This window comes from Brachycentrus maculatus, unplaced genomic scaffold (genome assembly GCF_059751285.1).
Source record: "Brachycentrus maculatus isolate JH-2025_06_01 unplaced genomic scaffold, ASM5975128v1 h1tg000055l, whole genome shotgun sequence".
In the NCBI taxonomy this organism is placed as follows: domain Eukaryota; kingdom Metazoa; phylum Arthropoda; class Insecta; order Trichoptera; family Brachycentridae; genus Brachycentrus; species Brachycentrus maculatus.
Window position 1 is genome coordinate 682,658 of NW_028280809.1, and position 26,655 is coordinate 709,312.

The 26,655-nt window shown below is 34.8% G+C and overlaps 2 protein-coding genes and 1 long non-coding RNA gene across 7 annotated transcripts; 2 read left to right on the forward strand and 1 right to left on the reverse strand.

The window, feature by feature from the left end:
• The first annotated feature begins 656 nt into the window (after nucleotides 1-656).
• On the forward strand, nucleotides 657-6,961 carry LOC148311835 (uncharacterized). The gene is made up of 2 exons (XR_015839301.1): nucleotides 657-673; nucleotides 6,524-6,961. It is a non-coding gene; the product is annotated as an uncharacterized LOC148311835 (long non-coding RNA).
• LOC148311836 (uncharacterized) lies at nucleotides 6,634-19,572 on the reverse strand. Of its 5 annotated transcripts, none has more exons than XM_088278056.1 (13): nucleotides 19,439-19,572; nucleotides 18,876-18,993; nucleotides 16,058-18,042; nucleotides 15,843-15,977; nucleotides 15,556-15,749; nucleotides 13,261-13,424; nucleotides 12,325-12,539; nucleotides 11,039-11,164; nucleotides 10,722-10,798; nucleotides 9,954-10,032; nucleotides 8,685-8,929; nucleotides 7,424-7,576; nucleotides 6,634-6,772 (listed from the first exon to the last, which is right to left on the reverse strand). In XM_088278056.1, exons 2-12 carry the CDS (start codon nucleotides 18,991-18,993, stop codon nucleotides 7,450-7,452), a joined length of 3,465 nt encoding a protein of 1,154 aa, XP_088134182.1. In that variant the 5' UTR covers nucleotides 19,439-19,572; the 3' UTR covers nucleotides 6,634-6,772; nucleotides 7,424-7,449. The 5 variants fall into 5 exon arrangements, with proteins under 5 accessions (XP_088134182.1, XP_088134183.1, XP_088134180.1 ...); XM_088278057.1 differs by having other exon boundaries at nucleotides 13,261-13,418; nucleotides 19,322-19,441; XM_088278054.1 differs by having other exon boundaries at nucleotides 19,322-19,441.
• A 711-nt stretch (nucleotides 19,573-20,283) lies between these two features.
• Nucleotides 20,284-24,625, forward strand: Rfk (Riboflavin kinase). The gene is made up of 4 exons (XM_088278275.1): nucleotides 20,284-20,440; nucleotides 20,512-20,608; nucleotides 21,521-21,672; nucleotides 23,062-24,625. Exons 1-4 carry the CDS (start codon nucleotides 20,417-20,419, stop codon nucleotides 23,269-23,271), a joined length of 483 nt encoding a protein of 160 aa, XP_088134401.1. The 5' UTR covers nucleotides 20,284-20,416; the 3' UTR covers nucleotides 23,272-24,625.
• Nucleotides 24,626-26,655: the final 2,030 nt, after the last annotated feature.

Consider the following 26,655-nt stretch of genomic DNA (forward strand, 5'->3'; position numbering starts at 1 on the left):
CAAAAACCATCATTTTACTTCCGAGATTAAATGAAACATGAATTTTGAAAATGTCTTCTTCTTCATGAGCCCTCTGACCTGCTGGATATAGGCCCTTTCCATTTCCTCCAGTCGGTTGCTGCTTGCAGCCAGTTTCTACCCCCTGCAGCGACTATGTCGTTGGACCATCTCTTTTGGGGTCTTCCTACACCTCTTTTGTTCTCGTTTGAAAATATGTAAACACACTATCTGCGGGCAGATTCGCGCTCATAATAGAGATGAACATCTCTGAAAAGAAGTGATAACATTTAACCATACTGTATACATCGATACGAGATCAAAATATGCCGCAAAAGTCATTCGTAAAAATAACTTACACGCAATTTACGATGAGTCGAGTGAAAAGGTAAAATTACCCTTCCCACAGATAGTGTGTTTAATAATAATAAAAGTGATGAGCATTAAACACGAATCTTTTTCATTTTGAAAAATTGAATTAAATTCAACTGTTATCTTCAGTAGGTAATCAAAATGTTTATTGAATTTTTCAGTATTTTGAAAAGGTTAGTTCTATCATACTCCTTACTGCTGAGGGTGGTGACTTCTGGATTGTCCCTGTATCCTTGATATCTCTTCACACCATACAATCCTATGCCCCTAAGAATCCTTTTACACAACCTAACTACACTTACAAGTAAAACTTTTTTTTTTAATGCTTCAAGAAACTTTACAATAATTTTAGTTAGTACTCATCTTCAGTAGGTATGATGAACAGCATCACAGATATGAGGAAAAACCATCATTTTACTTCCGAGATTAAGTGAAACATGAATTTCGAAAATGTCTTCTTCAGGAGCCCTCTGTCCTCCAATGCTGGATATAGGCCTCTTCCCTTCATTCCATTTCCTCCGGTCGGTTGCTGCTTGCATGCAGTTTCTACCCCCCACAGCGACTATGTCGTTGGACCATCTCTTTTGGGGTCTTCCTACATCTCTTTTGTTCTCGTTTGAAAATATGTATCAATAATAAAAGTGATGAGCATTAAACACAAATCTTTTCCATTTTGAAAAATTGAATTAAATTCAACTGTTATCTTCAGTAGGTAATCAAAATGTTAATTGAATGTTTTAGCATATTAAAAAGGTTACTCCTTACCGCTGAGGGTGGTGACTTCTGGATTGTCCCTAAATACTTAAAAGAGATATCTCTTCACACTATACAATGCCCCTAAGAATCCTTTTACAATCGTGTGTAATCAGTTGTGCATTTTAGTACATCACTCATTGCATTGCAAGTGTGCATGACCATTTTCCCTCCGCAATTAGCTCCTTCAAGGCGTCATTATTCAATGTAGCCGAAAAATTAAAAGGTGTATAACTGTGTACGATGATTAATTTTCAATAATTGTTTGCACACTTTGATTGGTTTTCACCATCGAAAATTACAAAACATGTAGTATATTTTTTTTGTTCTGATGAAAAAAGTTCTACGGATAAGTTTGTTAAAGTGTATATTAAAATGAACTAGCTATTAATCAGGACTCGGACTTTAGTGTGGACTGAAGCAAATTTAGAATGCGCTCTAATGCTGTTTTTGTTTTCCCTCTGACTGTATAACACATTTGGAAGACAAGATGGTCACCCTACACTTCAGGTGCTGCTCCAGCATATTCAATAAATATTCATGTGATTTTTATTTTTATTTATTTTTACCCTGTCGAGCATTGAACCCAGGGTCCCATCATCATCTAAACACGCTACCTCTACTCCATATATAGGTGGCCATACTTTTTTTTATATCATAGATTTTTAGGTCTTAGTTCAACAACAGAAATTAATTTATATATTAAATGTTAAAAATCAAACACTGATTTTTCGAGTCTACAAAATTTCATTTAAAAAACTTTTAAAAAAATATTGTAACAATTGTTTCGCCTTGTTATGGCATTTTGCCAAGAAAATGCCATAACAAGGTGAGATAATTGTCGCAAATTAATTTTTAAGTGTTCAAAAAAAAAATTCCAACATAATTTAGTATATTTTGTATATTAAAACCATTGTAAACTTTGTCTTTTTAAAGTGGTATTACACAAAGTGAACGATGAATGATAAGGAGTGTTACAATTTAGTAGACTTAAAAAATCAGTGTTTGATTTCAACATTTAATATGTAAATTAAAATGGAGTTCTACAAATTAAACGCCAAATCTATAAATAATAGAAATTAAAATGCAATGGTTTGTGTTTTCATTTATTCCATAAGAAAATTTGTATTCATATTAGTGATACATACATACATGATTATAAACTTTTATTACACACCCCTCTGACAATTAAAAACAAATTTCTATCCCGATACATTTACAGAATGCCACATTTTTAAGCTAACAAAACATAAATTCTACTATGCTTCACGCAATATCCGTTATATCTTAAACGCTAACTTTTAATAAAAATATTTACATAATACAATATTTTTACAAATTCAAGTGACAAAGAAAGATCAAATATATTTTGTTTTTACCAAAAGATTTCTCCAAATTCATATAAATGTAACATAAATTGTAAGAATCACAGAAATATCTCTATATTATAATTTTAATACAGAGAATGTAACAAAAAAATATGTATCACACAAATAATAATACTTTTTTTAACCTTTCCGTAGTACAATAATATGTCCGACTTTCTCTGGTGAGTGGGTTTTTTTACATTAAATATATATATTTTTTAAATAAAATCTTTGTATTATGACCATAGAGATTATGTAAAAATAATTTAAATAAAAAATAAAGCTCACCATCTCTAGGTTTTATCTTGTGACAAAGTTAAATACAAATATCCACAGATGTCATTACTATACAAATTACATCTTACCAACTGACAGATAGACTTCGACGTTCATTAACGTCGATACTTCTTTAAGGAAAATTCGCACCGACGCTCATTTATGTCCATACTCCCGGAAAGGTTAAAATTGTATTCAATTTGAAATCTTTCTGCTATTTCTCTTGCCCTCTACATGTATTGCATTTGGTTCAGTAATGCCACATCCTTATGTTAATGTTTGTATGTAGTAAATAGATTTAAGTTTTCTAATAAAAATTGTAATAATATATTCCCCTTAAATAAAACTCTTCTTTGGCATTTCTGAAATCAATTTTGCTGGGTAATCGGAAAAAAATGTATTTTTTATTTATTTAGAATGCCCTTTCTGTACTGGAATAAGAAATATACACAAGAACTGATGAGGATGAAAGTAGACTAAAGGCAGTGAAACCTGATCTCTTAGACGAATGTGCGGCAAATGATGTAAAATAGATGTTAAAATGGTGTTATATAAGGAAAGAATACAAGGCTGGGATAAGAATTATCGATAAAATTAAGAAAGATGTGTTGAGTTGGTTTGGGCATGTGAATTGAATGAGTGAGGAAAGAATGGTAAAACAAATTTATGAGGCAAATGTAGTTGGTAATGGAAGCGGAGGAAGACCGAGAAAAACTTGCCATGATCAAGTATTTCAAATACTTGAAGTCAGTCAGGTCAAGAGTCGGAATAATCGGTGGGTATGTATGAGGAAATATATGAACGCGGAAGAAGCGAAGATTGTTTGCAAAGACAAACTGGTGTGGCGTTCTATTCTCTATGCCTACCCCTGCGAGAAGCGGCGTGATGGTTAGTTTAGTTTTGAGATTATTGCAGATGTATTTATATCATCATTAACCATCCAATATTTTATGGATAAATAATGTTCAACAGCAAAGAAAATTTATTTAATTTTTAGTCTATACCCTAAAATGACACAACATTGGTCACCAACCAACGATATGTAATTCATTGACTTACAATTTAAAAATCCAATTTCTAAAAGCTAGAAAAAGTTACCCTCCTTTTTGCACATTAACTTTTATGAAAACTTTCAATTTTATATTTGTGACAGTAAAAAAGATCCAATCTCATTGGTTAGCCGCAGTATACTGCTATGAAATCCAAGAGACTCATTTGTCTGAAAGATAGATATTGATGATTAAAGTTTTTCTTTTTTTCTATTAATTGAAACTGGAAATTAATATTTAAATATTTATAACATTAATATATAATTTTGTCCGCCTCCGTAGTGTAATGGTCAGCGCGCTCGGCTACCGTTCTGGAGGTCCCGGGTTCGATTCCCAGAGGTGGGTCTAATAAATATAAGTGAATTTATCACTCTAATATTTATTCAATATTACCCTGGACTGGTACCTGAAGCGGAGGGCTGATCACCTTTCCTTCGTGTGTTAACGATCAAGATAACACTGCGTTTATATGATGCAGTGCCCTATGTACCATTGGGGTGCGGATAAGGGTTCAAAAAAAAAAAAAAAAATATATATATATATATATATATATATATATATATATATATATATATATATATATATATATATATATATATATATATATATATATATATATATATATAAATATCCTAAAATGATAAAATGTTTTATTATTATTGTATATTGTATTATATATCCATGTTACTTTACATAATTATTTATTTATTATTACAATAATAAAATAAAGGGTAAACATAGAAATAGAATTACATTACGGCATACTATTACGTATTTATAAAGGTTATTGATAAACATACAACTTATTTGTATACATGTTTTTTTTAAATAAATTTCACAATAAATATGTATATGCTACATGCATATCATAAAATATAATATAAAATACAAATCATACACTGCAATCAATAAAATAAAACGAAACAACTGTCTTTTAAAGAATAATATTTAGTATGACGCATGCTATATACATATGCATTAGATGGTGGAGTTAAATAAAATAAAATAAATAATCCCAAAAACAAACAAAAAAATTAAGAGAAGAGCAAATTATTATTATTAATTATTTGATATAAATTTCATCACTACTTTTGTTATGTTGACAGCAAAAACAGAACTTTCTTTGGCAACATTGCCTCGCAAAAGTTTGTGCGTGATAATTTTTTTTTTTCAAATGTAACTCAAAATTCGAAAGATTTCGAATTTTGATCCTTAAAATTTTCCTTCAAGGGGCTTTAAATGTTGGTTTCTTCACTTAAATTGTATTTTTAATACAATTTACTCTAACAATAAAGAACACTTAATCAGAATACATTGTGAATTTAAAAAAATTATATTTGCGACATAAATCACTAGTATGAATTAATTAAACATATAAATCAAGAAAAATAGTAAAAACTATACAAGTTTTTAGAAGGTTCGGTATTGGGAAACATAATGTAATATTAATCACATTAAAGGTATTTTCAACTTTTGGTATAAAATTACAAATTAATATTATTGATATAAAATTTTGTAACTTTCACAAAATTTGAAGCAGTATAATTTTAGCTTAACTTTAGAATTCTGGAGCTCTATATTAAACTTACAGAAGTACAAATTGGAAAATAAATGTTCCTAAATCATCTCAATATTAACAATGGTAAAACAATAACAAAATACTTATGGGCCCAAAAAAAACTGAACGTGGATTTCATTTAAAAAATAAAAGCAATTCAACGATACAATAAAAAATATCAGGAACAAAATAAAACATTTTTTTATTAGTACAAAGTGAAATTCTTACGTCATTATCACAGTTTGTTAAGATTTTTTTTGGACCCACTGTACATATAAATGCCAAACATTAAATAAATCATACAAATTATTGTTTGGGTCTCTTTAATATACAATTTTACAATATATTTTTTTAATGTTTATAAAGCTCTATACTTACTTACTAATATTTAAAAAAAACGTATAAAACTTATTTTTTCTCAATTTTGACAATATCTATCTTTTCTATTCAGATAAACACTATTTTTTTAATTAAAATTTGCTAAGAGACTCGTCATCGTTTTCCTTCATATGTGTAATGACATCTACGTACATTGAAAAATGTGTTTTATGTACAAAAGCAATACAATATAAAATAGAATTTCTTAGATACTCTTTTAAATAAGCGCCGTCGGTTCCACCCCGCTCCGCAAGCGCCCCGAATCTAACAAACCGGAAGGGTTATTATGTCTATTTGCGAATTTATTTGCCTAATATTAAGCAACAATTATATGAGGATAGGTATTCAATCTCTAGGGAAAATGACCACAAACGGCATATGAAGGTTGGTATGATTATTATCAATATAGTTGTGACATTTATTTTTAAAAATAGCGACAACCAGGGCTTTTTTTCTCATGTAACGCAGTGGAACGGAGTTCCGGCACCTTTTTTCACAGATATATATATTTTTAAATTTTCTACATCAATTATATGAAACAATGTTTCCGCTTACGTAAATACAATCTATATTTATATTATATAATTCGTCAAAATGATAAAATATGGTATTCTAATGAATATTTAAATGATATTTGAATATATTTTTTTTAGTAAAAAGCTTGACATGAAGTGAGTTCCGGGACCTTTTTTGTTTTAAAAAAAGTCCCGACGACAACCAAAACACATTGGAATTTTATCACAATTTCCTAAATCTTGCGGATAAATTTTCAGGTTACATGGAGTATGCCGAAAAACTTGCAACGGTGGCCGCAGAGATCTCCTACCTTTCTGGCAACACCGCCGCTTCGGACGCCATCTGCGAGCGCATCGATCAGGCCACCAGAGTGTACAGGAGGGAGTTGGAAGCCAACCGCGTACTCCAAGCGGAGAGTCTGGGACTGCAGCAAACTGCCATAGCTAACTCGCCGCAAATGGAAGAGATCATGAAGGAAAAGGATGACCGTCCTGAACATCCACACCCTAGGAAAAAAGACAACATTGCCAATAGTTCTGTAAAATTGAATGACTGATTGTTTATTTAAAAAAAATCATATATTCTTAATAGCATCTATTTTGTACTTTTAGTGCTAATAAGTCTTAAAAATGATGATAATACATATGTAATAATATGAGATATGATGTAATAATATGAATATAATACTTTAAAAAGTATGATAATATATCGTAGTTGTACAGGAGAAAGTGACCAACTGACAATACGTAAAATGTTCAAGAAGGGCCATTTAAGTCACTTTTGCTTGGCAAAAAAAATTTAACATCAATGCAGTTAGTCATTTTTAACTAGTCAATATATTATACTTCCAAGTTTAAAATCCTTTGGGATTTTTCAGGGTAACATTAAGCAAGCAAGATATCAAATAGTCAATGATCACATTTTTGTAAAAAAATGCACTTGGTCACTTTCTCCTGTATGACTACGATATGTTTGATAGCATCTATTTTGTACTTTTAGTGCTAATAATTGCAATTAAAAATTATGATAATATGTAGTAATATGAGATATGATGAAATGATATATGTCTTTAAAAAATGCTTGAACAGATTTCAGAAAAAATTCTACGAGTGTTTATGTAAATTAATTTGATTGATATCCTGAAAAAGTAATCATACCTGTATGGGATCGGTCATTACCGCAGTTAGTATGGTTTGGCATCGTTACTGAGATGTGTTTCAATATCCACCCTGCATATGGGGCAGTGCTTGTTGGTGGTCAGCCATTGGTCGACACACTCCATGTGGAATAGGTGCATACACGGGAGGCGTCTGAAAACATTGTTCATCGTCAGCATTGTTTATTCTTCAATGCAAGATACTCATCAGATAAAATGAGGAGCATCTTGCTGCATACTATATTAACCCTTTCCACTCCGACCATTTTTTCTCATAACGGATCAGCTACTCTGATCAAAAAAATGTGACGTTTTTCTACCATTAAAATAAATATTTTGGTTCCCTCATTTTAGGACACTCTGTCTGGCAATTCGTATGACCATGTTAATTAAGATTAACTGTATTTATCTGAAATATTTTTTGGTAGAATATACTTGGGTGATAGAGAAATCAGTGATTAAAGTTATACCTGCGCCGGGCCAGACGTTGTGGCCCACGTAGCTGCCTACTAGAATCATACGGGCCAGAATGTCTGGCCTACAGAGAGGTATGAGTTAATTATATGATCGTATTAATTTTAAATGTTCTTATTTCCATTCCTTTCTCAATAACAAGACGTTAGATCCGTCACTGGCTGTATACGCTTGTCATTAGTTGAAACATATGTACATAATATATCTATCACAATAACAGCACAATGACTGACTGAAAATCTGACATTTGAGGTGCAACAACCTGATAACTGAAAATTTTTGTACCTACTTACTCCAATAATTATGAGGGGGATAAAAAATTTCAATATCCCCGGGAGTTCAAAGTAACCAAATCGATTGTTTGTCTACAATTAATCAATATTTAAAGTATTATTTCACAAGATTTATTTTACCTTTTTCATTAACTTGTTGAGTGACAGTAATTTTATAACATTTGGAGTGTGTCCAAGCATGTGAATATAATCTCGCATACAAATCAAAACGTCTCTGCTTAACACATTTCAGACGGAGTTTTTTTACGCCTGCGGACTGCTGGCGACCGGATTTTATAATTATGTACATATAGTAAAGACCTTAATAACAATATTGATTTATAATATCCATATAAAAATATTGGATAACTTTTTTTTTCTGACTACGGAGAAATATAAAAATTCTGAGCTAGTATGTATTATATTTTATATTGATATTCTCAATTTGTAGTAAATACATATCACCGGGAGGGGAAGGTTAAGGCAATAGTAAGGACACGGCATGTTAAGGTGTACCTGCAATCGTTGTCGTTCTCGAAGACAGACAGACAGATGGTGCACTTCTCGAGGGCGTCGTCCTCGCTGAGGCCCTCCGCCACGGTCCTCCTCTTGTACTTGTGCGAGAAGGTGTTGCCCTCGATGACGTCCCTCGTGGCGCCGTGGTGCGCTATCACCGAGCGGTGCGAGTGCAGCACCCGCATGAAGTGGTGCAGGCGCGGGTTGTTGCTGCGCGGCAACAGCGGGGGACTGTTGCCCGATCCCTGGAATTCACAACATAACGTTGGCTTAGGCTTTCCGCAAATTGAACAGTTCCACGGGAATAATTTTTGGGATACAAAATTCACATTTTGAAATTTTTGAAATTTTTGTTAAGGACTAACCCGCAAAGCTTTTACTTTTAGAGGCATTGTCATTCGCGCATATATCGTAGTCGTACAGGAGAAAGTGACTAACTAACAAAATGTAAAATGTTCAGGAGGGCCATTTAAGTCACTTTTGCTTGGCAATAAAATAAATATCAATGCAGTTAGTCATTTTTAACAAGTCAATATATTATACTTTCAAGTTTAAAATACTTTGTGATTTTTTCAGGGCAATATTAAGCTAGTAAGATATCAAATAGTCAACGATCACGTTTTTGTAAGAAATGCACTTGGTCACTTTCTCCTGTATGACTACGATATGTAAATATGATATCTCGTTTACTTATTCGTATTGTTCAATTATTTGCACCGTTGTTAAAACGCATCGCAAGGTTCATGTGAGGAATTTGGACAAGTAATGAAGTCACATGTAGAGATGTCACAATTTATATGCATTTTTTTTAAAAGGAATATCCCGCAAAGCCTTTATTAGAGGCTTGTCTGCAGGTAGGAAAGTAAGAATGGGGAAGGTAAATGTGAAAAATACATCACTAACACCCGCACCAATTGAAAATAAATCTTTCTTGTATTACTCTGCAATTGGCGGGAATCGAACCCGGTTGCGCCCGGGCTTATTACATATTATTATTATCTAAATTTTTAAGTTTTCCTACAATTATCTGTGATGCCGACTCCACAATCTATATTTGAATAAAATACCTATTTGCTTTGACAAGAGAGATATATAAATCATGTTATTACGCAAAATAATTACTTAATGTATAAAAAAAAACTCACTCCTCAAATACAGAACAGTTGGCAAGAACTTAGTCATCGAGAGAATTATACATCTGTCACTAGTGACTAGAAATAACCAAAAATGGAAATGACTACACATTTAATCAAGTAAAATATATCTTACCATTCGTGTTGGCTGTATGGAGATATGTAGGTGGTGCGGCGGCGCAACATAATGATACAGGTGATGATGAACATGTTCACTAAAAAAAAATTACAAATCTTAGTTCATTTGCAATTATAAAACTCAGTAAAATTAAAGCATTTTATAAACAAAATATTGTTATTTTCATGACACAAAATTTTATGTACATATAAAAATTAGTTATTTTGGGGCATATTACTGAAAACTTTTACATGGGTAAAAATAACATGCATGGAGTATTTATTTTTGAAATACATATAAATATTTATGAGTTATTTCATTTTCACTGTTATCTATTTTGAGACTAAGCACACATCAACTGCTGAGTATACATTGGCCGCGTACTGTGCACTTAAGGACCGATATATACATTAAAATGCAACTTAATTTGGCATTTGACGTAAATTTTTTTTTAACACCGTTTTTATAAGTGATAACATTACTAATGATAAAATAAAAATATTTTTATTTCACACATGTTTTCGTTTAACCTGTCAAGATTTTCTTTTGATATATTTTTACAATGAAAAAGTGCATTTTATTTTGTACATTCACATTATATTTTTAAATTGTCTAAAGATTTCAAAACATTCCGTAGATATTAATGGCATGCTAATCTAGAAACAAATTACCAGTGCTCTTATGTAAATACATATTCCTTTAAAGTACTACATAAAAGATTATGCCTCAAAGTACACTCGAATGGCTTAAACTAGTGAATTTGTATTTATAACATAAGTAACTTACTTGAAAGTAGACATTGGATTTCTGTAAGCTCCTTCGTTGGAAGGATTCATTTCAGATTGGTCCATATTTTCCGGAAGCTGGAAAATACAAAATTATTTTAAATGATATCGGAATGCTGAAAATATAGAAGAGCGGGATGTGTTAATTACTGGGATAAATAAAAAATGCGGTGACTCATTACTTTGCTTGTTTCTTTAGGTACATTATAGTCACGAGTAGGTAACTAAAGAAACAAACAAACCCACCAGGTTGCCCGCACTGATAAATCTACCAAGTACTAATAGGTTATTTCCTGTTTATTTGTGCATGTTACTTACCGTCATCAGGGGATGAACAAGGTCGGGCCGGGTGTGCATGATTGGCTGTTGATGTCCCATAAGGGATGCGGAATGGGCTTCAATTGTACACGGATTGGTGTTCACCATACTACGACGCTGTAGCTCCTGCAAACATAACGTGTTATGTTAGTTATTGATCATTTGCAAAGCGTCCATATTGAAACAGAACACCACCATATGTAGGAAAAGCTCATTAATTACAAATTGAAGGAATGCAAATTTGAATAACATTTCAAATTAGTTCACACTTTTCACATACAAATTAATGCGCAATTGATTTTCACAAGTAATTCAGGTTTTGTCAAAAATATACCAAAAACTTATTTAATCAGTTCCTAGTCTAGCCTGAGCGCTTCTCAGGCAAATCGTATTCCGTTTTGTCAGTAGTGATTTGCCCGAAACAAATATTTTGATGTATTTGTTTTTATCCACTAATCCGAACGGTATTTGCGCAGTCTTGTATCGACTTGATGACGTTTTCGTGTAGTGACAAATTTTCTCGCCTAAATTCAACTGTTAACACACTTCGGACGCGAAAGGACCCGTTCGGTCAATTGATGATTTAGGACGGCAGGAGTATTTTTACCTTCAGCGCCTGCCTCATTTCAAAGGCAGAAACGAAGGAATTTTCCAATGTTTTTTTATGAATATTATATACCAATTTCTATGTGAATGCTTAACTTAATGTACATAGTTATCAAATCCCGTCGCCAGCGGTCTGCAGGCGTAAAAAACACTCCAAAGTCCTACCATTTAACATAGTGATAATTCGTATATTTTTTTTATTCTAAAAACATTTAAATGCAATTATCTCAGCTTGCCAATCTGTGGGTTGGATGCTTTCTGCATAACTAGGTCCATATCAAATTAGCTCACACTTTCGATATACAAACTAGTGCCCAGTTGATTGTCCCGAGTAATTCAAGGTTTGTCGAAAATATACCATAAACTTATTCAACCCTTTGCACTTGAGACTTATTACAACTTACGTTTTTAACTTTTTTACAACAGGAACACACCCAAATGCTAGCAAGGACATTGAGCAACTGGCGGGACAGAATTGTACCTGCGTTAGTATGTATCCCAGCCTTTTATTATTTAAACATAACGGTGCATAGTGGCAACATATAGTCTCCAACCGATTTACAGGGGAATTTACTATGACGACATATTATCGCCATTCAAGTCCAAAAGGTTAAATCTATATCTGCTCACTATGTGCCGCAGAAGAAGATGTTTTGTTGTCATCCACGGGTGATAATTACCTGCATGTGCTGCTGCCTGTGCCACAGGCGCTCGTGCACGGCGTAGGGGGGCACGGGCATGGCGGGCGGGGGGCTGAAGCCCGAGCGGGGCGCGGTGCGCGCGGCGCCGCCTCCGCCGCCCATTACCGAGTGCCCGATGAGCGCGGGCAGCCAGGGCGGCGAGGCGGCCCCGTGCGAGTGCGCCAGCGGCGGCCCGTGCAGGCTGCGACGCCGATCTGAACACAACAGATATATATTTTTCTCATCACATCATAGATGTTTCGAGTTCCGTGTCTGTCTGCTGCGCTGGTCGGGGTTGTGGAGGTGTCTCAGTACCGGCCAATGTCGGATCGGAATCTGATCTAGCTAACTAACTGAACTAAATTTTTGGGTAATATATCTAAAATTAAACAAGGTTATTGGATCGAGTTGTACTTTTATTTACATATATATGATAATATGTGACGCGTTTCGTCTTATTAAGACATTATCAAATACTGCTGTTTGAGTCACATATTATCATATACATATATGTAAATAAAAGTAGAATTCAGTCCAATAACCTTGTTTAATTTTGGATATATTACCAAAATTTTAAAATGGAATTCTACCAACTATCTGCAGTTACAATAAATAACTAAACTACTAATCACAGTCGTACATAATAATAATAATAATAAAACCCTTATGGTTATTACCCCAATGTTGCAAAGGGTACTGCTTCATATAAACGCGGTGTTATCTTGATCGTTTACACATGAAGGAAAGGTGATCAGCCCTCTGCTTCAGGTACCAGTCCAGGGTAATATTGAATAAATATTACAGTGAAAAAACCACTCATATTTATTTGACTCCCCCTGGGAATCGAACCCGGGACCTCCAGAATGGCAGCCGAGCGTGCTGACCATTACACTACAGAGGCGGTAATTGATAATAATAATAAAGGCTGTAACTTACCCAAATTATGGTTGGAATAGTGCGGGGGGTGCGTGAACACGTGCATCCACGTCCTTTGCGGGTGGTTGGTGTGCGCAGGGTGGAGGTTCGCCCCTCCCCCACACGGCCCCCCTACCGCATTTCCACACCCATGTCCCACATACACACACGGGGACAACCTGACCCTGGAACCATCCCATTCACTTAATGCAATTTCACACAACGTTACAGATGCAAAACCTACACTGGCAGAATCAACAGCAAAAGCTGCATCTTAGGGCGCTTATGACCGGCAATTCATTGATAAGCTAAAATTAGTTTACAACATTTTGAGTGTGTCCAAATACTTGTTCACAAAATCTGAATTATCTCCAATTACAGGAGTTATTTTCATATTATTTTTTGATATCTCATCAAAGATGAAGAAGAATATGGAAGTCTGGGCATTTACGGGGCTTACGACCGTCATAGGCTGGTTTAAGTGATCACTTTACACACGTGTAACATTCACCAATTCTACCCATTGGTGTGGGTTGTCAATAATGGGTAGAATTGGTGAATGTTACACGTGTGTAAAGTGATCACTTAAACCAGCCTATGACGGTCGTAAGCCCCGTAAATGCCCAGACTTCCATATTCTTCTTCATCTTTGATGAGATATCAAAAAATAATACTAAAATTAGTTTTATGTTTTATGAGTGACCATGTTATCGCTGGTTATATTAGTTTGAAATAGATTTGTGAGATTTGATTAGTGGCTAGTGGCTAGAATATTGTACGTATTACAGCGCCATCCATGTATCATGATATAATGATCTCTTGACGTATCACAGTATTTGTACCTGTGACTGATATACTAGGAACACCTCTATTTGTAAGGGTGATGCAATGGGTTTAAATGCAATATTTATTTATAAGCCCCGGAGGGTTTTATAATAAAAATGTCCAGAATAATAACATTGACAAAACTCAGACGGATGGTATCTTTCCCCAAGTTTTCGTCGAACTATCTTTCTGCCGTCTGGACCAAAAAGGTTGAATTTTGATTCATCGGAGAAAATAACATTTTGCCAATCCTCCAAGGTCCAATTCTGGTGCTCCTTTGCCCAATCCAGTCTAGCCTTCTGCATTTTGTTAGTCAGTAATGGTTTCTTTGCGGGACTTCGTGCTTGGAAACCATGCTCCAACAGCCGCCTGGACAATGTTTTTACTGAAAATGTTGATTTGCTGGTAGATTGCACCTCTGCGTGTATTTTAAGTGCCATTAAAAATCGATCGCGCGTAACAATTTTTTTTATTAAGCGATCATCTCGGGCAGATGTCGCGCGTCCTCATCCGCTTCCTTTTTTCCGTTCTATGGATCCAGTTTCTTGGAATTTTTTTAATAAAAACCTTACTGCACCTTCTGAATACCCAACTCGACGAGATATTTTACAATTAGATATGTTTTGTTGCGACAATGTGATTATTTTGGATTTTATCGCAATCGACATTTGCTTTGCACTTTCCATGATTGTTGTGTTATGTTCACTCAAACGCGGGTAAAACAAAATTGTTGAGACATTTTAAAATGTAAATATTGTAGAAAGGTGACACAAAATGTCCTTAATTTATTGAACAAAAGAAAGAGGTATCGAAAAAGGATTTCTTAGAAAAAGAGTTCAGTAAAGTCAAGGCGTGCGGTAGCAAGTAAACTCATAATTTTTTTTGTCCTGCGGTGTACAATCACGTAGTATAAAGTTATTCATTTGCAGGAACAGAAATAAATAATTTGTAAAAAAATTGGGGATAGAATAACTAATACACAAACGTTTCTCAGTGTGTGCGTGTGTACCGTGCTTTGCGTGCACACGCACACGGCTTGACACTGTTTTCGCCAACCTCTTTTTAGCAGCGCACAAATCATCCTTCGGGTGGTTGTGCAACTACGTCAGCTATGGCAGCTACATGCAATGTATTTTTTTCTCGTTTTCAGATACTAGAGCTAACATTACAAAATTGTGACATTTCTACTTCAACTATGGTCAATAAAAGCAACATATAGGAATATTCCCTTTTTTAAATCAGATTTTCATGTGGTGTACAAAATACATATCACCGTTGCACGTAGAAGTTTTTAGCACCATAAGGGAAAGGTTTAATGTGACATTTTTAAATCACATTTTCATATGGTTTACAAAGAACATATCACCGCTGCACGCGGAAGTTTTTAGCACTGTAAGGGAAGGCTAAACATGACATTTAAGTATAACATCAACAAGTTTTTACCATGTCACACAGTACATGGTAACAACCAACATGATTCTGTATAAAGACCTGGATCGCTGGACATTCAGGTGGGAGGGCAGGACCACTTGCGGGGCGTGGCGGGATGGGCGCGGCGGGGGTCCCCTGAGGAACTCAGGCACCGTGGGGCTGCCCATGACCCCCCGAGTGGAGCTCGGAGAGCTCGTCTGCGCGGGATGTTCCTCATCTGGCTCATTTGTGAGATCTACAATTGCCTGAGCCAACTAGAAATAACACCAAAGGTATTCATTATATGCATCAAGATTAGACTAGTACCTTCAGTACGGAAACGATTACTCGAAGCGTACTTGACTTACCCTAGGTGCGAGGTTTTGTATAACTTGCACATCGTCATCATCGTCGCTGGAAGCCACGTCAGATACCCAGTCCAACTGCAGATCGGGGGCGAACAGTGCAGCGCTACTGGCCTCACTTTCCGGAACCACATTACCCTACAAAACGAGCAAATCATTATGCAAATGTTCACTTAAAGTGTCACTTTTCTTATTAAGTAGTCAAAATACAATCTCACATTATCACAGCATCTTCCTGCGCAGGAATTAAGTGTGCAGACTCCTCTACTTGTGCCTGGAGTGGCTTCGATGGCCTGAGATTCTTGGGTGGAGTGGGTGTGTTCCGGGCTTACAGCCGGCTTGGGACTCTCTCGCTTGATTCTTGCAGTATTATCACATTGCTGACTGACCGACGGGTTGGCGTCACTGTCTACCTCTTGCTTCACATCGACATCCATCCTTTCTTCTTCCGTATTTTCCACATTTGACATCTCCGTTTTGACAGCGCTTGTCGATGGTAAGGCACTTTGGAAAGGCATTTGGCATTTGTTGCAACAGGTCTGCGTCGATGGTGAAGATTCAACTTCTCTTTTTATGGAAGTCGACGGACCAGCCGTAGGATTGGGGGGAGAAGATAATCTCTCTTGTTTTACAACAGGTATTTTATCTCTGTTGGGTTCTAATTTAACTTCGTCCGGTTCGATTTTAATGTGAGGCGCGTCACATCTATTGACAGAGGTAAATGTAGGTGGAGAAACACGGTTGGATTCCGAACCCTGTAAAATATTATTGTCTGACCGAGTAGAGTGCTGATGACTATCGAGCGATTGGGGATTGGTTTCTAGATTATTATTCTGGGATGTGGATGATTGATTTAAACCGCAAGAGCACATAGTCTCGTTAGAAGCGTTGGGCACATTCGCATAAGAGGGGTAACGATGCGTGGACAGGCATTTCCCGTTAGCGGAGTCTAGAGGTAAGAGGCCGTGTTCTTGTTTCACGACAGGTTGGTTGTCTTCACCGTTAGAGGTGAGAGCCATCAGAGGTGCGTGAGATCCCGAGGAGCTCGCGGCGGCAGAGTCCGTAATTCCGTGAGAAGGTCGGGAGTTACGTGCGGAGCTAGGCAAAGAGGGAAAACATCTTTGGCACTTGCAAGGCCTTTCTTGGCAAACGGGGTCTTCGGAATTGTGGCACTTGTGAGATGCTTCTGCGGACCGGCGACGTTCATGAGGCGGATGTCGCTTACAGCTGTGTTTCCATTTGTTGTTGCAGCAATTCAAGGGCTTCTGAGCAGTTCCTTTGGAGCCCACGCGAGGCTCCTGTTTAATTTTAGGAGCACTTTGGCGAGGCGGAGTGTTTCTCTCCAGCTTGACCTGCAAATCTCCTCCGTCAGAAGGATCAATAGCGCCAGAAATTCTCTCCATTTTGTTAATCCTAGCCGCGATCTTCTTATTGTGGGGCTCGCGGAGAACTCTCTTCCTGGGAGTGAGACACCTCTCGTCTTCCTCTCCGGAACTGACTTCGATGGGAGGGAATAAAGTAACGATGTTACTGTCTGCAGAGGGCCCGGAATTAGCCGTCTCGGGGCCGGGTATATCGGCGAGAGCGTAGGGGTTGGTGAGTTCGTCGTTTCTGCGTAAGTAATTAGTATAGTTGCTGGGACCGGCGTAATCGCCGGCGGCATCTCGCAGGCGCGAGTTGTTACTCAGATTGAGAATGTTCTCGTTGTGATAGGGCAGGGGATGGACTCGGCGGCGAAAACGGTCCGAGGAAGGGTCTCCGTAGCCGATTCCGGCGAAACGAATCCGACGCGGGGACTGATTCATCCAAGGATCCGGACCCTCGGTATCGGCGAAGGCTCGACTGGTGTAATCGGCATCCAAGTCGTCCGAGGGAGGATAGTCCACCACTCGGGTAGTCAGGAAGTGCACGGGATTGCCACGCGGGGGGGCGGGGGGCGGGTGTGCAGGATAGAGGGAGCCGGCGGGCACGAGGAACTCCCCGCTCGCGTTGCGTGGCAAGTTCTGGTAATACAGATGAGAGTTGGCAGCGTCGAAGGAATAGGCGTTGGGAAACTGGAAGATAGGGGTGGTGTCCGCAGGAGTGGTGAGATTGCAAGGAGCCCTCTGGATGGGAGGCTTGCGGCCCGTGGAGCCGGCAGTGTGCTCAAATACCTCGATGTCATCGTCACTCACCGCAAACAGCGGTTCACAATCCATATCAACTGTAAAATAAATTATACATCATCACAAACTAATGAAGAGTCATTACGTAACTCTATTGGTATTAATAATATTTTGGTTCTACTGCCACTTGATGAGACAAACATGGCTGTCATTGGAAATTTTTTATGAGAAGAGAATTTGTGAAACTACAAATCAACCTCTGGGTAACCCCTCTATACGAATACATCTTGTTTTTGTTGTTGACAAAACAACATTAATGACAATAATTGAACATTTTGGTTATATTATTTATATTTTTAATGCAAATGAATGATTAGTATTTAATGGAAAATATAATATTTTGAAGAAGCACTGATAAGGTTACCATCCAAAACCGTATGATTATAAAAATAATTAATATTCAGAATACACTATAAAACAGGGTTTAACATTTTTTTAAAATTTTATACTGATTATTAGCAGGATTCAGTAATATTTGGCTTCCCAACGAAAAGTCAATACAAAAAAGATATTAGGCTGGTCCTCACTCTCTGTATACTACTCTCATCCAGTAAAATCTCCTTTTGCTCTCAGTTTTAAAGAGGTCTGGAGCACTGGTACGTAACTAGAGTTTATGATGGCTTTAATTAGACGAGGGAAGCATACAAGGGGTAAGAACCAATCTAACAAATTTTTACTGCAAGACATTTGGTTGCAATGTCAAAATTCAAAAGCAATTATGAATACGCGCATATCAAGGGCAAAGTTGACATTTGGAAAAAAAAATACGTCTAGACCAAACTTTTGCATAAATACTGGTAGCATCTAATTATATTTTAAAGAATAGCGACAAAATAAGCAGACTAGAAAACAGAACAAAGGCTATAATTACCCGCTTGCGGAGCCTGATCAACAGTGGACGTAAATGCAGTGTCAAATATGTCTGCTAAAGACGAATTTCCCGACATGGACCACGAGCTGCTTTCGCGAGAATCATTTTTGTTATCCATCTAAAAACATCGAAACATGTCTACAAGTACGAAATACCTAGCATTAATAGGTTTTTTTCAGTATAAAAAATATCGACTCACTGTTCCGCTGTAAAAGGAAAAAAACACCTAAACCAATTGTCAAAAAAGCTTCAAGGGCAATAAAGCCATGTACATTTTGTAGATTGTGCCGCAGACGCACTCAGGCAATTATATCTCCGGGCATTAGTCCCAATCGCGGAAAATATAATAAACTCACGATCCTACTAACGCGCACATCTGACACATACAAATAGAATATCAAAGACCAAAGACTAACTAATTTGTAGAATATCCTCAAATCGCATACCATCACAGGTTCCCAAAGTTGACTGGGCTCCAACCCATCTAACAAAAAAATCCAATCTTGGGACCCACCCCTTAGCTGTCTTAGAGAAAAGAGGGCATAAATAGCTGAATTAAATACCAATTTATCACTTCCTATTTTTTAAATTCATGTATGCAGTGGCGAGGGCCCACTCAATATTAGCTCGCAACCCACTGGTCGGTCACGACCCATAGTTTGGGAAACCATGGGTATACCTATTCACAAGTCACAAACCATCATGAATATAGGAGATGGTTACGAACATAATAATAACGCCTGTTCATAAATGTATCTTTGTTTCTCAATCCGCCCGTCGCTTAATTTTTAAGTTACTAAGCAAGTACTTATCACATACGTTTAGTACGCGGAATCGCTTATATTTTGAACTTTCCACATATTATGTCAATATTATCACTTGAACATATCTGAATAGAATTGATGGCATTTGTGATTAATTAAATTACACTATTGCGTTGTATTTTTTAATTGGGTTATGGCATCATAACAATGTTATGTGTTTTATTTTTTTACAAAGGTTCTAATTTTCAGCTAAAGCTTTAGCTTACACCCCATATATACCATGAAAATATAATTATTAAAAAGATTCCTTAGAAATATTAATTAATTTTACAAAAAAAAAGACTACACGTAAACTGAAGTTTTTTGAACAAAAGAAAGCTTTAAGTGCAAGAAATGTAGAGTTTCCGAATTTCCTTTATATCGCCGGTGGAAATAGCTTTTGTAATTTTGAAAAAACATGGGATACTTAGCCATGATAATTTAAAAGGATAGTGGTAGGATACAGGGGGCGGTAATTGGCATAAATCCTTTTAATATAAACTTTTCGTTACAAGGTTAAATATTTGCGTTGTTTCTAAATACTGGTATATTTTTTAATTTTTATATTTATTCAAGAGGGACAATAAAAATGATCTTTGCTCCTTGATAGCAGCAACTGGCAACATTCTCCAGTGACACAATCTGTCACTCGTCATCTGTCATTTTTACAAATTCGCGTTATTTGGGTTCAACGTTCAATGTCAAACTACGAAGTTTAATACAAAATAAAACATTTATATGATCATGACGCTCACGTCAATGGTGCGTTAGAACTTTCCATTTGATTCTTTATATTTTAAGAACATATAATGTAATATTCCTTTATATTTTAGTTCACAAAAATGGCTTCAAAACATTTGCCGTATTTCGCGAAAGGAGAAGTAATTCAAGGCTTCGGTAGAGGATCTAAGCAACTAGGATGTCCTACAGGTAACCAGATATTGTAACGAATTTTAACTCTTACTGCATGTTCCCTTATCTCTATATATATCTTATATGAGCTCATAAATGAGTGTCTTATGTCTTATATGAGGCGGACTAACAGTCCGTGGCGCATGTTAATGTTACAATTTGTAGCGCGTGTTCTGGAAGGTCAATATATGAGATAATACTCTCAATATTCCATGCAAAAATCACATTCTTCCATGATGGTAAAAAGATTGTTAAGACGGTTGAAGGATCACTTTAATTTCTTGAGACTTGAAAACAATAAATAATACTGTTTTATAGATGTATGAAATAGCGAAACATAAGAAACTAACTGAAGAAAGTAAAATATCTGAATGTCAAGACCTATACTAATTCTGTAGGACCTATATTAATTATCTTTTAGAAAAATATTATTCAAATAAAATTCATTGAATTTTCATTCAAATTTATGTCAATTTTTTTAATACTTCTTGACATAATATTTTTAAGCAAATATATGAAGACATGATCAAATTAAAATCTAATTTTTATTATAAAAAATTTAATACTAAACAATTTTTTGTTGTTGCATCACTCTATTACTAGTCAGTAATTCCACATTCATCAGCAACAAATTTCAATCAATGATAATCAGTTGATGTGGTAGCAATATATATATAATAATCATATTTGACTTATGTATTTATTTTTAAATCAAACACAGATTTTTTGGGTCTACTATCAATTAGTTTTTTATTTAATCTAGTTTTTGAGTTTTTTAAATAAAATACAACTTGTAGACTCAAAAAATCTGTGTTTGATTTAAAAGTTTATACATAAATTAAAATGGAGTTCTACTAATTAAAAGCCAAATCAATAAATAATATTTTACGATAGCTTTATTATTGAATATGTATCACCGTGTATTTTCAGCGAATTACCCTTTAAATGTTGTTGATGCCCTGCCGAAAGATTTTCCTACTGGGGTTTACTTTGGATTGGCTTCGGTCAATAACGGACCCATTCATAAAATGGTCATGAACATTGGTTGGTGTCCATATTATAACAATGAACATAAATCTATGGTGAGTTATGATTAGATAAATAAAAAAAAAAATTATGGATGACTTATCTTTTGGCGTTAAATTGTTAATATGTTTTATTTCTTTCACCCTGATTATAGGTAGTAATGTTTATAAATTAGGGAAATACTCAGAATCCTAGCTCAAGAACGAACCAAGATAGCCCTTAAAGTAAGGGACTCAATAATAAAGCTAGCAAAAATTTATAGACTATACACACCAAACTCAATTTTGGTCTATGTGTTACTAAACCTTACAGATTAACTTAATTTATTGGTTCAAACCAATTCTATATTAGTTCTTACAAATCATTTCATCCAAAAATAAGTTTATTTATAAAATTTATATATGTACTTAAATATATATTTTATATTATTTTTTGACATCTCAACATAGATGAAGAAGAATATGGAAGTCTAGGCATTTACAGGGCTTACATTATTCTTTATCTATGTTTTTTTTACCCCCCTGCTTATAAATACAAGGTCATGCCACGAATAAGGGATCGTTACACATTTACTGTAGTGTTTTCAAATATACATTATGTGGGAGAGAAAAAAAGAGGGTAGAGCAGCGTTCAGCTGCTCCACTCCACCACACTTTGGCTCCATAAATACTGGTAATAGTTGTTCTACATTAAGTTTTTTTTATTCTTCATCTATGTTGCGAGTCAAAAAATAATTTTAAAAATCTACTACTACTACTACTACCATCACGCCGTTTCCCCGCAGGGGTAGGCAGAGAGGATGGAACGCCACACTCTTCTGTCCTGACATACACTCCTCGCCTCCTTCACATCCATACATCTAGTCATACATGCCCTCCGATTACACAGACTTTTGACACCGCCAGATTTTAGGTTCTGATTGATCTGATCGTGCCAAGTCTTTTTCGGTCGTCCACATTCTGTTTTCCCTCTCACATTCGCCACATATATTTTCTTAGTCATTCTCTCGCTATCCATTCGCTCCACATGTCCATACTACCGCAAAGAGCTCTTTCTAATCTTTTCAATTATTCCTCGTTCAGCCTTACATTCCTTTCTTATATCTTCGTTTTTAATTCTGTCATACAATGATTTTCCACACATTCGTCTGAGGGAGCGCATTTCAACAGCATTCACTCTGCTTTCATCCTTCCTTTGCCAGTTCCATGTTTCGCTTTTTTTTTTTAAAAAATAACTCCTATAATTTAAGATAATCCGTATTTGTGAACAAGTATTTGGACAAACTCAAAACGTTATAGATATAATATGTTTATTGAAACATAATAAATGGTATTAATATTTGTAGCATTTACAAAAATGTTAGTAATGTTAGAATATACATATATGGTGAGCGGTTATATACTAACATTCTTGTAAAAAAAGTAATAAACATGTGTTAATTTCAGGAAACTCACATTCTTCACGAGTTTGATGAAGACTTTTATGGATCTGAATTAAAAATTTGCATTCTTGGATATTTGAGAGGTGAAAAAAATTTCGCCTCTTTGGATGAATTGATAGACGCCATTAAAAGTGACATACATAATGCAGATGTGGAACTAGATAAAGAAGAATATACAGAATTGAGATGCCACAACTTCTTCACGGAGAAATAACACTGAATCTACTAGATAAACTTGAAATTTCAATCAACAGTACTTATTTTATTGTACAAATAGTTACCTAGACAAATTTTATCATGACAATATGGATGTATTTTTATTGAACAAAGTAGATATGTAAGAAGTATCTATGAAAAAATTAAAAGTGCATTTTTTTAAATATAGCAAATGTTTTACAAGTGCCTTGTTAAAACACAAAGATGCTAAGAGTCAAATGCAACATGCACATATTTGAAGAATGAATTAATTACAAATCAGAGTAAAAATAGAAACATGCGATTACTAAATTTAATTGAAATAATGAGAGTAGAAAGTAGTGCTTAAACCTGAGTTATGGTTGCTCAGGTTTTTTTCCTCTCAAATATTCTGTAATTATGTACTGTATGCCTGATTTGTGTAAAAAAAATATATTAAATGTGTAAGTACTTAATAATCATATGCTCATGTATGATATAAACTGCCGTGCTAAGTAAAACTATATCTCCAAAAAGTTAACGGTTAAAATTATTTAAAAAAAATTATTAATAAAATTACTAAAAACATTAGCAGTTTTTTAGTAAAGATGGCAGATTCTATTATGACTTCTTACATTGTTACAAATCTACTTATTTTATTGTTAAACAATATGGGTAATAATCATATAGTACCCACCATTTTTTTATGAAATTTTTTATAAAGTAAATATAATTTATTCCATTAAACATTACTTTATTTTTATTTTTAAAGATTGACTTAAAATGTGTACATAAAATATTATTAAAATAGCTTAATGTTATTCCCATGATATTGAGTTATTGATAACCCAATATTATTAACTAAACTTCTACAATTATTTATTTGTGATCTAATAATTATTGTGTAAAATAGCCAAACCGTACATTGTATTGTGCTACAAAAAAAGGTCTGAAAACAATGCCAAATTCTAAGGGAAAGTCCTGAGCTTACCACAAAAAATTCAGACACAATAAAATTGTTTCTCTATGGATAGAGTCCTTTTCTAACCTGAATTATTACAATGCACCTTTCAAAGACATTTTGTGTATAACTAGGCATATTTTGACTTTTTATGAACTGTCCCTGCATTTTGTTATTTATTTATGTTCTGTTTGTAGAGTTGATATTATTAAATAAGTACATAATAAAAAAATAAGATTTCTCCCTTTAGAAATAAAGACAAACTTACCTGTTTTACAACTAATATAACTTGTATGTTTTTGTTTTTGTTGTCTGTTTTTATCATGTAATTTTTGTTAGTAAATTTATTTACATTATTTTATTTGAAAAGTTAAATTATGAGATTGTGTTTAATTCAAGGCTGTTATTAAAATATATTATGAGTGATTGAAAATTCTCTTGATTTATTACTTATTATCCCTTTACTGAGAAGAAAGCTAGTTTTGAATATAAAATAGTATTTTCCTTATTTTATGGTATTAAGCTATACCCAAGCATTACTGGTGTTTAACGCAATTCACGAAATTGCACCAATGTATGTCTCAGAGCTGAGACCATCAGCAGAAGACAGGCAACCCTTCAATTCAAAACGTTATTCCAATACAAATTTTACTGATATGGCCTTCATCGTAGTATGATAGAATTAAAATCGAAAATATAAGAAAGGAATGTAAGACTAATCATTGTATGACAGAATTAAAAACAAAGATATAAGAATTGAATGTAAGGCTGAACAAGGCATAATTGAAAAGATTAAGAAATGTTCTTTAAGGTGGTATGGACATGTGAAGTGAATGGATGACTAAGAAAATAAATGTGAGGAATGTGAGCGGGAGAACAGAATGAGGACAGCCGAAAAAGACTTGGCACGATCAGATCAATCAGAACCTAAAATCTGGTGGTGTCAAAAGTCTGCGTAATCAGAGGGCGTGTATGACTATACGTATGGATGTGAAGGAAGCGAGGAATGTATGTTAGGACAGAAGAGTGTGGTATTCCATCCTCTCTGCCTATCCCTGCGGAGAAACGCCGTGATGGTAGTAGTAGCCTTCATCGTTGTAGGTCCCAAAGGGTGTAACAACTTACAAAAATAGGCTTGCCATTAAGGGGGCAGTTAAATCGATTATTAATATTTGTTACTGAATTTTAGTCCAAAAAACATTAATATTATTTTCTTATAGTGTTTCCCACGTATCTGGGTTGGGATTTTCTTTAGAAAGATAGCAAGTTTTTTCATTTTTCTAGAAATTTTACAAACTATGTATAATTTTAATATTTTTTTTTAAAATTATTTAAACCATATCTGCACCCTAGGTGGAGCATATAGAGTCCACAAACTGTCTCCAGGTTTTTCTGTCGACTGCCAGCTCCCTTGCATCATCCCAAGTCAGATCCGCGTGCGAAGTTCTAACGAGAACTGCCGACGAATTGTCAGCAGTGGTCGTCCTGGGCGGCGCGAACCTTATACCTTGTAAAAGAGACAAGCTTGATTAAGGCTCTCAGGAAGCATGCGGAGTACATGGCCAAGCCAACTGAATCGCCTTTTCTTGACGACTTTAAAATGTACTGTTAAATCTCAACCAAAGTTTGCTATAACAGTTTGCTCAAAGAACCTGAAGAATTTGCTACATCTTTTGGAATTAATAACCTAAATCGTTAACTAATTTGTCGGTAATCATCCAGATTTTAAAGAGTCAAAAATAAAATTAAGCAGTTTGATAGCACTAGACATGTTCACAATAAATTAATAAGAATTAGAAAAGCCAAAACCTTCATTACAAATACAAAATTAGTTTTTTTATGCATTACTGTGTATTTGAAATTAATTTATATTATAACATAAAAATCGATTTTTAAATATTGAAAAAATCAAAGAAAATTTAATTATTCTTTAATCTTGTGTCATTAATCCAATGTTTAATGCTGGTTATTCAACCCTGAAATTTAAAAATGAAAATGTATATATGTAGTGCGGTCTTACCTAACCTTCAAACTGATAATTTTAAAAGCAACATTTTGAGTGTGCTCAAATCTGGATTATCTCCAATTATAGGAGTTATTTTTCATATTATTTTTTGATATGTCATCAAAGATGAAGATTCAACTTGAGATAATCCAGATTTGTGAACGATTATTTGGACACACTCAAAATGTTGTAAATAAATTAACTGGTCAAATTATAAGCTAAAATAATAAAATTATATTTTCAGGCGTTTCTCGTGTATGTGATTATAATCCAGGATTCGGACCTCACATACTAATATAAGAGTTTCTGCTCAATAAAAAGCTTCTTTTCATCCTCCCACCAATAGATGTCTCTAGTGATTCAAGAACAAGGTTTCTAAATTGTTTCATATATATAGAACTTCCAAGAATATGAGTAGTGCGGTCAGAGTGTTTTTGCCTAGAATTTTCACTCATGAA